The 15,716-nt window shown below is 44.0% G+C and overlaps 1 protein-coding gene across 1 annotated transcript in view; it reads left to right on the forward strand.

Moving 5' to 3' along the window:
- The window catches only part of NRXN3 (neurexin 3), a 1,784,727-nt gene that overhangs the window by 86,922 nt on the left and 1,682,089 nt on the right, over positions 1-15,716 (forward strand). Inside the window, 1 exon segment of the mRNA XM_029059196.2 lies at positions 14,317-14,334. Within this exon segment, the coding sequence (XP_028915029.1) occupies positions 14,317-14,334 (18 nt within the window).

The following is a 15,716-nucleotide window of genomic DNA, read 5'->3' on the forward strand; positions in this document are numbered from 1 at the left end:
GTCCAATCTGATTAGCTTCTATCTTCTTCGGTGCTTAATACAGTGCCTGGCACATGAAAACCACTTACCATACCATAACATGGCTTCTTATGCTTTGCCCATGAAATGGGGTCCTGGGGTCAGACTATCTGGATAGGAAAACCCCCCACTTTTATTAAAGAACTGGACTGTCAGCTTTTAACTGGTGCCTGTTGTTGTGTTGCAGTTTTCCAGTTTTGTTCCTGTGTTCAGTTCTCTTGTGAGAGGTAGGGGTGAGTGTGTTTGTGTGTATATATGTGAGTTTACTGGTTTCTAGGAATTTCAGGGTTGTATTTCCACAGTGAGTTGCATTCTTCCTCCACTTGGGAAAGCAATTGCAGGGTACCAAACATTACAAACCAACTTGAGGAGCAGAAATATGATGAACAACTTTGTCTTCCACAAATCTCTTATGCAAAACCTGATACTCAACTGCAATTTATTTTGAGCAATTTTTCTTTGGAAAACCAATCTTAACCACTGTAGCATATGTACACTCTTGACCTAAGTCTCTCTCCTTTCCTTCCTTCCCTTCCCCCCTTCCTCTCTCTCTCTCTCTCTCTCTCTCTCTCACACACACACACACACACACACACACACACACTCAGCCTCTCAGCCTCTCCTATGTATGTATTCCTCCTCTACCTCTCTCAATCGCTCTCTCTCCCCTCCCTTTCTCTGTCTCCCTTCAAAATCCCATTCAAGTTCTGGAATGCTGGAGGTCTTTTCTTTCTCGCCCAATATTACATGTCATTTTGTCATTCTCAGGTCTCTTTAGGAGGGCTGTAGAATCAAATGACCTTAGAGAAGAGATGGGAGCAAAGCCGTTTAGAACCATTTCACTGCCCTGAGAATTTGGTACAATTTGGGAGAGTCATACACAGTACAAGGTATTTTTCAGTTCAAACCCTAAATGCCGGCCCTCATGTTTTCCTAATAAAAATTCTGTTGTCTAATTTTAACTCCCATTCCTAGATTCTTCTCCTTTAGGGTTGGTGTCCTTAGTGAGTCATCCAAACTCTGATCCTTGGCTGTTTGTTGTATGGCTGTCGGAGGATCACAGAGCCCAGTGAATGGAAAAAGCACTTAACATCACACATCCCGAATTCAAAACCCCCATTAGGCACTGGTGAACTTGGCTCATTGCCTGCAGCCCTTGTGTGGTGGATTGACTGACAGAACTGCAGCCCTCTCTTCTGGTTTTAGGAAGACTTCTGGATTGAGAGGTTGCCATTTTTCATATACAAAATTCCTCGAGTCAGTCATACTTATTGGGTGCTTACTGTGGGAGTACATCTGGGAGAGTACAATATGACAATAAACAGACACATTCCCTGCCCACAATGAGTTTACAGTCTAGAGGGACTTGCTTCTTGAGGGCTTCCTGCTCCTCCAGATTGAGTTTCTGCAACTGGTATTGAACAGCTAGCCGCTATCGAGGCCAGGCCAACTCCAGGCTTCTCTGTCTTCTCCTGGGATGGAAGTAGCAATTTATAGGATGGCCTTTTGTGCGGTTGTAGCTGACTTATTTTCCAACTGACACTCCCTGCCTTCAGGTGTCTAACTCCAGACTCTCTAGAGCATGCTTCACTTCTGCAGGATGAAGGACCATTTCACCTTTTCACCTTCTCTCCCTGCCATAGGTCTTCCCTCATTCTGCTGGACTCTGGTAGAACGATCCTAGGGTTCTAATCCTGGTTTCACTACTTTTCTGCTGTGTGACCTTGGGCAAATCACTGAAGTTCTCTATGTCTGTTACCTCATCTTTAAAATGGGGATTAATGCTGTGAACCCCAGAGCTTAGTATAGTGACTAAAACATAGTAAGCACTTAACAAATACCATTAAAAAAATAACCCAGCCCATCTCAACTATCCTGTCCATTCCCACTGGAGAAGTCATGTGGGTGGGGAGAAGTGGTAAGGGAAATGCATTATTTTTTGTAGTGTTTTTGTCATTTGCCCTTGGCTCTAAATGAAACTGGAGGAAAGAGAGGGTCGATGTCTGGTCGATGTGACAGGGAAGTGGAAGTGTTGGGACAATCTCTGTTAGTGGAAGGAGCAGGCTCCTGTTTCTGATGGGCAGGGGGAGCTTTGGCATGTTGGTTCAATACTGCAGTACCCGTGGGGTGGGTTCGAGGAGAAAACCCCCAAACAGTTGGGAACTGGCTTTGCCTCTGAGGTTTCCTTACAGGGAAGGTTGGGGGAAGACATTCTGTCATGTTGAAATGATCTACTATTAGTAGACCAGCTCTAAAAGCACTGCTGGAAGGGTGACAAGTTTGCAGGCTCTGTTTATTGGGCAGCCGTGGATTTATTTACCTCAGGGATGCAAAAGCTTGCCATGTGACCAAACCCCTTCTGTCGTTTACAGGTTGAGTTAATAGTCTCTCCTTCTTGACAATAATAATAATATGAAGAATAATGAACAATACTTATCAAATGCTTACTTTAGTGCCAAGCCCTGCTGAAGCACTGGGGTCAATATAAAATAATCAGGTCAGACAGAGTCCCTATCTCTTTTGGGATTCACAGTCTAAGAAGGAGAACAGTTACCTCATCTGTAAAATGGGGGTTAAGACTGTGAGCCCAATGTGGGACAACCCAATTACCTTGTATCTACCCCAGCACTTGAAACAGTGCTTGGCGTATAGTAAGGGCTTAACAAATACCATCATCACCAACAGGAATTGAGTCCCCGTTTTAGAGATGAGGAAAATAAGGACCAGGTGAGTGACTTGCCCAAAGACCCACAGCAGGCAAGTAACAGAGCTGGGATTAGTACCCAAGTCCTCTGATTCCCAGACTGGGGATCTCCCTACTAGGCCACACTGCTTTTGGACTTAGGATCACAGATCATCTCTGGAACAGCTACTGGTTTTCCCCTCAATCACCACTGATCTTCCATTGCATTTGATCCACCCAAGGCCTAGGTGCCAGGTCATTCTCATTAACTACTCAGTCCCTCCATGCCCTATTGCCATCTTTGGCCTCTGCTAAGGTCTCCTCTAGAGATCCCACACTTAATTGGTCTTGATGGCGGAGGTCCTTTCCAGAGCTGGCTTTGGACGTAAGGCTGCCCTGATGTGGGAATATAATTCCCTCCTCCCCCGAAGTTCAGATTCATGTGATGCTGTGGGCATCATGGATGACATCACGTGGAAGTATACACATGTCTAGAGCATTTCTCCAGGGGAACCCTTGACCTTTTAAGAGTTTCAGAACTTCTGGGCTCCCCTCTCAGGCTCTGGTAGCACAAGTGCTGCTTCCCACCTATGAGCTTCCAGAGTTAAGTCATTCAGTCTTCCAGTCAGGCTGCTGCTCCTTTGGTAGAGCACCTTGCATGCCATCATTTGAAGCTGGCCTACGTTCAGGCAAGCCACTGGGTTGAACAATCTTAGCTCTTTTCCAGTGGGCTCCCAGAATGTTATCAACATCTGACAACACCACTTAGGGATGAGGGGTACTAGCCGCCTAGCAACAAAGACTACCCTCTGTCCCAGTGGTCTCTCCCCAGCCCCCTCGGCCCCCCACTCCTTCTCTACCCCACCAAGAGATGTAAGTAATAGTTGTTGCTTTGGGAAATGCCTCTTGGGAACCAACTCTGTTATACTGTACTCTCCCAAGCACTTTGTACAGTGCTCGGTACCCAGTGCTTAATAATAATAAGTGTTTAGAACGGTACCTGGCACATAGTAAGTGCTTAACAAATTCCATAATTATTAGCTATTATTAATTGTAAGCACTGTATTAAGTACTGTGGAAGATAAAAGATAATTAGGTTCCATGTGAGGCTTACATTCTAAGTAGGATGGAGAATAGGTACTACCATTTTACAGTTGAGGGAACGGAAGCACAGAGAAGTTAAATGATTTGCCCAAGGTCATAAAACAGGTAAATAGCTGAGCTGGGATTAGAACCCAAATCCCCTGATTCCCAGGCTCTTTCTATTAAGCCATGCAGCAGCTGCTGCTAGTTAGTAGGTCAGTGAATTCAACTAATGGATGATTGATTCGAGCACTATCCATTCATTAGGCAAAGTTTGAGCCTGCTTCTGCATTGAGGGACGTTTTCTTACCATAATAATAATGTTGGTATTTGTTAAGCACTTACTATGTGCAGAGCACTGTTCTAAGCGCTGAGGTAGATACAGGGTAATCAGGTTGTCCCACTTGAGGCTCACAGTTAATCCCCATTTTATAGATGAGGTAACTGAGGCACAGAGAAGTTAAGTGACTTGCCCACAGTCACACAGCTGCCAAGTGGCAGAGCCGGGATTCAAACCCATGACCTCTGGCTCCCAAGCCCGGGCTTTTTCCACTGAGCCACGCTGCTTACCATTGACCTTGTATCCCACCTCCACCTTCCTCCATTGGATATCATCAAAGCCCTTTCCAAACCCAGGCCCAGAATCCCTACCACTGCCTCCCTCATGCCCATGCCACACTACCCAACCATGGAAGGCATTTTGAGGACAATTGATCCCCCCTACTTGGCTTTCACTCTGCTCTCCTTTTTCCCAACTAAGGCTCCACATTTGGTCACAGTTCTCACCTCCAGGGGACAGTGATCAAGGTAATGGACCAGATGCCCCTAGGCTGGCCCTCAGTTTGCAGTCTGGGTTTTCCCTGAGCTGAATGCATTCAGGTGGCACAATTTGCAAACGGGGCAAAAAGGGAGCTGTTTCTGGTGGAAAATTAGGTCAGCAACAGAGAGGGGGAAGGGATGGGAAGAATTCTAGGGCTCAGACCATATCCTCCCATCCTCGTTGGTCTAAGCAATCTGGGTCAAAGCCCACAGTCATCTTGTTTGTGTGTGTGTGTGTGTGTGTGTGTGTGTATATGCACTACGTATGTGCATACATCTGTTTCCTAGCTCCTTTTCTGCAGAAAACTCTGAAGGGAAAGTTAGCTTTGTCTAATAACTGCATCAGACTTATCAAGGCATTCATTTTATTCATTTGGAAGCAAAGTATTGCAAATAGATTTAGAGTCCAGATTGACTTTCAGGTCCTCCCTAACCTGACTCTGCTTAATCACCATTCCTGTTCCTTTGTCTATTTTGGGGTCAAGGGTCTTTCTTCAACTCCTGCTTCTAGTCCAGCAGAACACCTCAAGGCAGTCACACATCATCCAGAACCGCAGAGCCTAATTGGAGTTCATGGTTAGTGAAAGAGAAGGGAAAAGGGGCCCAGAAGAACCCCAAATGGAGGGAACTCCTCTTCCTGATTGGGCTTCCGGACATGGAAAGAATCCTGGTGCTGTTGGCCCTCTGCTTTCAATATAGATTCTCATGCGCACTCACACAATCAATGTTTATTTATGGTGCGCTTACAATGTGTAGAGCACTTTGCTAAGCACTTAATATAGTTGGTAGGCACAGTCTCTGCCCCCAAGGAATTTATAGTTTAGTGGGAGATTGCCATTAAAACAAATTACAGGTGAGGGGAAAAACAGAAGGATGTGCATAAGGATATGTGCATAAATTCTTTGAGGGTTAGGACCCATTGCTCTGGGGATAAGACTAAGGGCATGTTTGAGGCAGGAGGGAAAATATTTGGGGTGAGTTAGGGAAGGTTTTCCTGGAGAAGATGTGGTTTTAGTAGGACTTTGAAAATGAGGAGAGTGTTTGTCTTTTGAATATGAAGCAGGAGGGAGTTTCAGGAGGGAGAGTGTGAGCTAGGGGTTGAAGGATGACTGAGATGAGAGTGAGGGTCAGCGAATAGGTTGGTGGCAGAGGAGCAAAGTATGTGAGCAGGTTATGTAGATGGAAGAATCCTGATTGAGAGCCTTAAAACCGATGGTGTGGCGTTTGATGTAGAGATGGACAGGCAACCTGGAGGTACTCCAGTGAAGATATAGGAATAAGTTGATTTTTTTTTAGGTAAATGACCAAGACAGCAGCATTAAGTATGGACTGGAGAGAGGAGACACTGGAGACAGAGATCAGAGAAAAGGCTGATGGAGTAGTTGATATGACAAGTACTTGACCCAGTGAAGCAGCAGTTTTATATGGGAAGGAAGGAGTGAATTCTGGAGATAATGTGAGGATAGAATTGACAGTTTCAATGGCTGACTAAATATGGGGGTTGGAGGGAGGTGAGTCAGGGGGAATGCCATGGTTGACCGCTTGAGCGGCAAGGAGGAATCTTGGGTGGCAGCCCCCAGCTGAGAAAAGGAGCCTCAGGATCAAGGTGCTCAGGACTGATGATTCACCTTGGTTCATCTTCAGTGTGCAGGTCCTAAGCTCACTGTAGGCAGGGAACATGCCTACCAACTCTGTTATATTGTACTCTCCCAAGAACTTAGTACAGTGCTGTGCGCACATGAGGGCTAAGTAAATTGGATTGATTGACTGACCCGTCTCACCAACTAACTAGGATTGAATCCACTCATCTGGGCAACCGAGGGCAGAAGTGACCTGGATTATACCAAAAGGGGAGGGTGGAGACTGGAGGGAGCCAGAGCTGAAATGTTCAGGTGCTGAAGCAAGAGGATACCTTGTAAGGGCTCAGAATTCTATCATGGATAATCCACTCATGAACAATAGAGAATGGACTGAAATAATCATCTGGGGTGGTTGGCTGCTGGTCTTCCATAATTAGTATCTAAAAAGCACTCCCTGTGACACCAAGGGTTAGGCTGGTGCCCTAGAAAATTCTTACTGGCTTTAGCCAAAAATCGGCATCTTAATTTTAGGGCTGGTATCAGGGAAAATAAAACATCAGGACTGTGAACTTGAAAAAAACTTTAAAACAAAAATTCCAATTTATGTGTTTTTTGCTATCTCCTGTCAAAATAAATGATGGTGAGCCCTGTTATTTAGGTTAAACTGTCTCCATTTCTTTCCCCTTTTCATATCAGAGACTCACCTATCTATTTTTCCTGTCCAGTAATACTATCCCAATCTGGGCTTTCTGAAGCTCAAGATGCATCCACAGTGTCAAAATCACAGTCACATTTTCACTCGACAACACCAGGTGACGTCTGATGACTCAGTTCCCCTTTATGTTGGTCGGGTGACATTACAAAGCTGACCCTTTAAGAATTTTGGGAGCAACAGCGTTGTGTGTCCCAGAATTGATAGAAATTCAGCTCTTAACCCTGCTTGCATCATGAGTTACCCCAGCTGACCAGGGAAAGAGAAATCCTAGTAGGGGAGGGAATTATTGGTGTGTGTTGGGGAGAATGGAAGAGCTTGTTCTTTTCTGGTATCTGTGTGAAAGTTAAGTAGACTATGTCCATCACTCCACCTGTCAATCAAATTCCATTCCTTACAGCTAATGTCATTACAACTATTTTAAGGTCACAAAGACATTCTTACTAAAGGTGCAACAGTGATCTGACACAAGAGTATCATCTTTGTTCCTTCCCATTCTTTTCATCCTTCTTTTTTTCTATTCCCCCTTCCCCTCTCTCTCTCTCTTCCTCTCTCTCTTCCCCCTTACCCCTCCTCCCCCCAAGGAGTTGAGGACGGCATTAGGCAAAGAGAGACACCCTGTTGCTTAATTGTCAACCTGAGTTATTAGCTTCAAAGAACCAAAGCAAACAGGATCAGGGCTCTGGGCTTAGCCCAGTACAAAAGTGCACTAAATAGGCTCTGGTGTATGGGAAAAAGCTAATGCCACCTCACCTTTTGTGGTGAGACAAATCTTCCAGTTTTTGAAGAGCTCAGACGCAGAGCAAATGGAGGTGCTAAGAACATGTGAAACTGATCTCTTTTGCTGGATAGGTTTTTCATTAGCTTGGGGATGCTGGATAGACTGTTTTTCTGTTTGTTCTAGGTTCAGAGAGAAGGACCTTTCACCGATCTCTCCCCAGTGACAGTAGAGGGAGAGGAAAGGAGGTAACATGGGGATTGTAGCTATTTGATGTAACCTTTTTCTTCTTGAAATACACTGCCCTATCTCCAGATTCTATGTGATCTTTCGTGGGATGGCAGAATAAGAGTACTTCTCCCGATTCTATGTGATCTTTGGTGGGATGGCAGGATAAGAATACCTTTGACACTTTCCATTGGCTGCTGTTCTCATACTGTTTCTCAGGAGATAGTTGTTCTATGAGTAACACAGAGGTATTGCTGGCCCTGGTTATCCCCTGGTTAGAAGGAGATCCGGAAGTCCCAAGATCAAAGAGGATGTTGGAACAGAGCTGGGAGAAAGAACTACTAGCCTGACTTAGGGACTTGAATCTCATCAACAGGGGGAAGCAAGGGGAAGAGGAGGGGAGGTGGTCCCTTGTGTTAGGCCTGGAAGAAGCTAAAAGCAGCTAGGAGGGGGCACCAATAGGAAGGTTGAAGAGCTTCCTGTTCACTGAAGATTCAAGGTAATTAGGACTTATAATAGTAATTATTGTGGTTTTTGTTAAGTGCCTACTATGTGTCAAGCACTGCTCTAAGCTCTGGGATAGATCCAATTTAGTCAAGTTGGACCCAGTCCCTGACCCAAGAAGTGCTCATAGTCTTAAGTAGGGGACTTGAAGGAAGGCAAATTGCTTCCTAGGTCAAATAGCTTTATAGAGTTTTTCCCTTCTTTATTTCACATCTAATAATAATAATGATCCTAGTATGTAAGCACTTACAGTGTGCCAAGCACTCTAGTAAGTGCTGGAGTAGATACAACATGAGCAGGTCGGAAATAGCCCCTTTCCCACACAGGGCTCGGAGTTTAACTAGGAGGGAGAACGATTATTCAATTCTCACTTCACAGATGAGGAAACTGAGGCACGTAGAAGGTGACTGAACCAAGGTCTTAGAGCAGGCAAGTGGCAATGTGGGGATTAGAACCTAGGTCCTCTGTTGCCTGGGCTCATGCCTTTTCCACTAGGCCACCTTGCTTCCGGCTTTTGGTTTCTTTCCTCCTCCAGTTGCTCCAGTGGTTTTCTAGACTACCACTATATTTAAATTAATAGGTTATCTTTTTCCCAAGAAAATAGGTCAACTCTGAAGTGGAGTTAATCAGACAGAGTCTTGCAGACCATAGGTTTGTCTTACCTTGAGGAAACCTGTTGCTAAGAGATTGCCAAATCCTTTCACGGGGATTCAGAGAATATGTAATGCCCAAGGATGGGGTGGATGTGATACTGTAAGGGCAGGTGGAGTTTGCTTTTTGAGGCTGGTGTTTTATTAAGTACTTACTATGTATCAAACACTGTACTAAGCACTGGTGAATGCAAGTGAATTAGGTTGGACACAGTCCCTGTCCCGCATGGGGTTCACAGACTAAGTAAGAGGGAGAACGGGAGAATGAAGACACAGAGAGGTTAAGTGACTTGCCCAGGCCACACAGCAAGCAATTGGCAGAGCTGGGATTAGAACCCGGGTCCTCTGACTCCCAGGCCTGAGCTCATTCCACTAGGTCACGCTGCTCCTCAAGTGCAGACAGAATGTATCAGTAGGTTCAAGGGGACTTTGTCTGCTAGATCCCAAACAGGATCTCCAGTAACCCATGATGGGCCAGAGTTAGAAGTATTGATGTTCTACCCACTAGGATAGTTGTCAAGAAGGGCCAATATAATATAGCTTCTTTAAGCAATCTGATAGCATTACCAGAGACAGAATTCTAGACTGAATGAACCATTAGTCTGAGCCAATAATGGGGTTTCCTATGTTCTTAAACATGAGTGAATGAATGAAGGAGTAGTAAATAAATGAACAGGTAGGAAGATAAGGGAATTTATGGTGGTAAGGAGATGGCACTTTCCACTTGGTGAGTGGTGCTACTCCTCAATCATAGGGCTTAGTAGTGGTAGCACAGGACTTAGCTAAAAAGTGAACTGGGAATCCCTGCAAGGCATCTCATGTGGATGAGTCAGGTTTCAGTTCAATTGCTTCCTTGTTGAACAGACTTAGCCCATGGAGTCATGTGGTAGTAGAGCCATCTCAAGGTGGAGGATGAGAGAGAAATGGTTCTAAATCCGTAACATCAAAAACATTGAAGTTGAATGGATGAACTCCCTTTTCATAAACTCCCTCATTCTGTGTCACCACTCTCCTCCTGAAATGAACTCTAATAACTGTCATATTTGCTAAGCACTTACTATGTGCCAGGCAATGTACTAAGCGCTGGGGTGGTTATAAGCAAATCAGGTTGGATATAGGCCCTGCCCCAGATGGTGAGTTCACAGTCTTAATCCCCATTTTACAGATGAAGTAACTGAGGCCTAGGGAAGTAAAGTGACTTGACCAAGTTCACATAGCAGACAAGTGGAAGTGCTGGAATTAGAACCCCAGTCCTGCTGACTCCCAGGCCCATGCTCTATTCACTAGACCACACTGCTCCTTGTGTCTAATAACTCCAATCATCTTGCTGCTTTGTATTTTGGCTTCACCCTTGACTTCATTTGATGCCTTTTCCCAAATTGTCATTTGATGCCTTTTCCCAAAATGCCTTCAACTACCAGCACATTGTCTCTTCTGTGGTTCTTCTGAAAGCCACACCAGCTCTTTCAAGTGGCACTATATTGAGCAACTCCTGTGTGCAGAGGTATCAAGTGCGTGGGAGAATACACTAGTTAAAAGACAATATCCTTTTCCTCAAGGAGCTTACATTCCAGTGCAGGAGAAAGGCATTAAATAACTTACGGATGAGAGGAAGAGAAGAATGGATACATTTAAATACTTAGAGTATTTGTCAGTGTGCCCAGAAAGGCCACAAGTGGTTGTCAGTGCACAAGGGCTGAGGTGGAGGTTGGGGAGATATATCCTCGAGAGAAATAGAATTGATTGAGGAAGTGCTAGGATAGGGTATCCCCTACTGGGGACCCTTGGACATCTTGGAAGGGAATTCAGAGATCTATTGGCATCAAGCTATGGACAAGTGAAATGGAATTTGTCCTTTGCTCCTGTTTTGGGGTTGCAGTTGACTCATGGTCACAGACTTCATCCTCAGGAAGTCCCAGAAGCCTGTGAAAACATTTAAAACTAAAAAATGTGTCCTTCGGTTATTAATGTTTGGCAACTAGTGGCCCTCTTGGTGGTCTGGCTGACTGGATACATCTTTCCAAAATGCCAAACTCATTTCTCTGGGGTAAAAAGGGAGAAGGTATTTCTGTACTTTCTGTGGGTCTAGGAGCTGATGGGACTTGCTTTCATTCATTCAATCGTGTTTATTGAGCGCTTACTGTGTATTAAACACTGTACTAAGCGCTTGGGAGAATACAGTACAGCAATGAACAGGTTCATTCCCTGTACATTAAATTACAGCTAAGAACTGTAATTCAGCTAAGAACTGAATCCCTCACCAGGGCCTAAGAGTCAGAGGATCTGAGTTCTAATCCTGGCTCTGCCACTTGTTTGCTGTGTGACTTTGAGCAAGTCATTTATTGTCTCTCTGCCTCAGTTCCTTCATTTACAAAATGAGGATTCAATACCTGTACTCTCTCCTACTTAGACTGTGAGTCCTGTAGGACAGAGACTGAGTCCAACCTGATAACTCGGATCTACCCCAGTGTTTAGAATGGTGCTGTGTCATGTAACAAATACCAAAGTTATTTTTAATGGACTATGTACCTAATCAGTCAGGCCCGACACTCCTGGAGCCAAATGAACCACAGATATAACAGGGAGGAGAGTCACTCTTGGGATGGGTCAAATTTGTTTCTGTTTGTTTGTTCTTAATGGTATTTAAGTGTTTACTATTTACTAGGCACTGTACTATGTGCTGGGGTAGATACAAGATAATAAGGTTGGACACAGTCCAGGTCCCACATGGGACTCACAGTCTTTATCTCCCTCTTTTTTTTTTTAAACAGATGAGGTAAGCGAGGTACATGAAAGTGAAGTAACTTGCCCAAGGTCACAAAGCAGACAAGTGGCCGAGTCAGGATTAGAACCCAGGTCCTTCTGACTTCCAGGCCTATGCTCTTTCTATTGGGCCATGCTTCTTCTCACACTGGGATCTGATTTGGTTGTGTTGAATGACCTGAAGGGCATCTGATGACTTTTTAATTTTTCCTTTATTTTGAGAGATCTTAGAGCCCCACTATTTCCTGCTTCTCCCCAGGGTCTGGCAGAGTCAAGGAGCAGGATTCCGTGAGTAGCTCTGCGGTCCCTATCGCCTCACTGCTCCCCACATTTAAATAGTTTGATATCCTGTTTAATTAACCATTGGGTAGTTTAACCACCACTGTGTCAAGCCATCCATCAGTCACAGTTAATGATCGTGTTTAGTTATTTATGCAGCATGTTTTCCCATCCTACCTCTTCTGTTTTCCCTTCTTTCTTTTTCCCTTCCTTCCAGCACTCCCACCCGTCCCATGAGCTCTCCAGAGAATCTTGGGGTTTGTTCCAAAGAGATTAATTGGTCCCTCTGTCTAGCGTCTGGGTCAAAGAATTCCTTCTGAGGGAGTCCCTGGTGTAGGGGTTGAAGCAGCTGGGGGGCTCTTAATGTTGGACTAGAAAGTCTTTCCTTTCAGCATAAGTATCAAAGCCTAGTAGAAAGAGAATAAACCTAGGAGTCAGAGGACCTAGGTTCTAATCCCAGCTCTGTCACTTGCCTGCTGTGTGACTCTGAGCAAGAGAAGCGGAATAGCCTAGTGGAAAGAGCCCAGGCCTGGGAGGCAGAGGACCTGGGTTCTAATTCTGACACTGCCAATTCCTTGCTGTTTGACCTTGGGCAAGTCAGTTCACTTCTCTGTGTCTGTTTCCTCAACTGTAAAACCTACTTAGGCTGTGAGCTCCATGTGGGATAGGGACTGTGTCTGACCTGATTATTAATTTCTACTTACCCCATTGCTTGGAACAATGTAAACACTTAACAAATACCATAAAAATGTCACTCAACCTCTCTGGGCCTCAGTTTTCCCATCTGTAAAATGGGGATTTAATAAAACTGACTCTCCCTTGTCCATAGACTGTGAGCCCCAGGCGGGACAGGGACTGTGTCTGATCTGATTATCTTGTATCTACCCCAGAACTTAATATAGTACTTGGCACATAGTAAGCATTTCACAAAAAACACAGTTATTTAGTAACACACAGGGGTGGGAGAGGTAACTCCTCTGGGTATCTAGCATCTTTCTTTGCAGAATAGAAAGGGCTTGGATGCATCTCCTTATATAGGAACTGTTTGAATACAGTTGTTTAGTTGATAATGTCTGAGTAAATTTTCATCCAGGAAACTAGAAATTTTGAAGTCATTGATCCAAGGTGTTATGGCTAGTTAGTGGTTTTCCCTAATCAGACCCATTTTAGTGATCTTTTTTGTTAGACTACCACAGTCCTGTCTGCTGATGATCTTAGCACATGGCCCTCGTGCTGGTTCCAGGACTTTGAAGACTTTCAGCTTGTCTCTGAATTGTACTGAGTGTGTATGAAGTCAAGAGTGACCCTAGTGGGCAAAAAACATTGAGAGCATCACATAAATTCTCAGTTTAACACCACTGTGTTGAAAGTAAGCCCTCTGATTTTCACTGTACTTCCTTGGTAACTCCTGTCAACCTCCAGGGGTGTATTTTAGTTGATGTCTACATTCTAACATCTATCTACCCCAGTGCTTGGAACAATGCTTGACAAATAGTGAGTACTTACCAGATACTATAATAATAATTCTGTTCCATCTGAATCAGTGATTCATGTCATTTATTAAAAGGTGTGGGGGTGGAGAATGGGAAGAATATTTCAACCAAGAATCTAATTTTGAATTCTTTATCTGGGGAGGAGGAAGCATTCTAAGGGTCACTCTCACCACACATGTACACTCACACACACACACACACACACGTATTCATCTGTGATGAAGGATGTTCCTTGGGAAGGTGAATTGTCATGTTTTCTCATCTTTTGAACCAAGCAAGTGATTATAAACTCTCCACACCCTCTTTTTCCTCTGAAAGAAGCATTCTTTCCCCACCCTCTATTCTGAAAACTTGCTTGAATTGATATCCAAGGTAATATCTTGTTGTGGGCTAGCTAGATTGCTTTCTTGTGTTTTTTGTCCAGTAGAATATTTGAACTAATATTCTTGCAAGTTCCAGGTCTGGCTTGGCTCTCCGGAGCACTATCTGATTCCAGGATCGCTACTCTTCGGACAGATGTGAAGCTTCATTTGTTGCTACATGCACAGTGAAAGGGGAGCCTGAGACCCTCAGCTTGCATGGGTGATGCCTGGGCGTATACAGGACTTACTTCTCTGAAACTGAGCGACTTTTGGATCTTGCATGAGCAAAAATGCCATGCCAAGATATGCTGCCCTGCTTGGGTTGTGTGTGGGTGTGTGCTCTCTGCTAATATTCTCTTTTTTTCTCTCTCTCTCACTCTCCTTTCTTCGCTACCTTTCTCTCTCCTTGACAATGCTACAACAGATGTCAACCAAATTCCAGGTGAGTCTTTGTGTTTGCTGAGCTGGAAGGGGGGAATTCTCACTCCTTTGCATTGTGCACACTCTCTTACTGCAACTTTTCTTTTTTCAACTGTCTTTGAGAGTGTTTAATTTTATTAGTAGGCATGAGAAGAGCTACATTGAACTGGAGTTTTTTTGGAATCATTTGAAAACCCCATGAATTAGCATCTTCTAAGTGATTGTTGCCTGTTCTTGAATTAGTGTGTGGACAAGCTTGGGAGAGATTGAGGCAGAGAAATGTCTGTCTGAGAGCTGGATTAGTCACTTTCCAGATATGGATTCACTTTTCTGATCAGTACTCCAGCACTGCTTTCCTTGTCCCGTGCCTTGGCTAGCAGCTGAGAGTTTCTAATTTGAAGGCCAAATCTCATTAATCTGGAAAGTCTTCTATGAATGGAAAATGATTTATATTAATTAGGGTTATGTACAAAAAATGCCTCTTTCTATGTACTCTGTGGGCATAGATACATATATATATATATATATGTGCTGACCTTCTTTTCATCAATCAATTAATGATATTGATTGAGTGCTTACTGTGTGTAGAGCACAGTATTAAGCACTTGAGAGAGTATAGTACAATAAAGTTGGTAGACCTGCATCCTGCCCCATCAGTTGGTCAATAGTATTTATTGAGCCTTTATTGTTTGCAGAGCACTAAACTAAGCACTGGGGAGAGTACAATAAAACAGACATATTCCCTGCCCACAGCAAGCTTAGTGTAGAGGGGAAGTCAGACTTTGATATAAATAAATAATATTTAATATATTATTTGTAGATATGGCCAATCTATAAACACTTTTTACTCCCTGCCCCCTCATCAGTTAAATACACACTCCTGGTCTTTCTTCTCTTTTCTTTGGAATTCTGCTCCTCTACCTCTTCTGAATGCTTCTAGTCCAAATTCCAGTCTGTTTGCCCCCCACTCATATTCCTAACTCCAAGAGAACCTTCCCTCCTGCTAGATAGTTCTGGTCAATAAGAGAAACCAAGATGACAAGAGCTACTGCCAGTCTAGAGACAGAAAGATACAGCAATCCGGACACACCCTTCTTTCATTCATTCATTCAGTCATATTTATTGAGCACTTACTGTGTGCAGAGCACTGTACTAAGTGTTTGGAATGTACAATTCGGCAACAGATAGAGACAGTCCCTGCCCAACAACGAGCTCACATTCTAAAAGGGGGAGGCAGACAGCAAAACAGAACAAGTAGTCAGGCATCAATACCATCAAGATAAATAGAATCATAGATATATACACATCATTAATAAAATAGAGTAATAAATAATATATCCAAATATACACAAGTGCTGTGGGGAGGGGAAGGGGCTAGAGCAGAGGGAGGGAGTAGGGGGAATA

This window comes from Ornithorhynchus anatinus, chromosome 1 (genome assembly GCF_004115215.2).
Source record: "Ornithorhynchus anatinus isolate Pmale09 chromosome 1, mOrnAna1.pri.v4, whole genome shotgun sequence".
Taxonomy (NCBI): Eukaryota; Metazoa; Chordata; class Mammalia; order Monotremata; family Ornithorhynchidae; genus Ornithorhynchus; species Ornithorhynchus anatinus.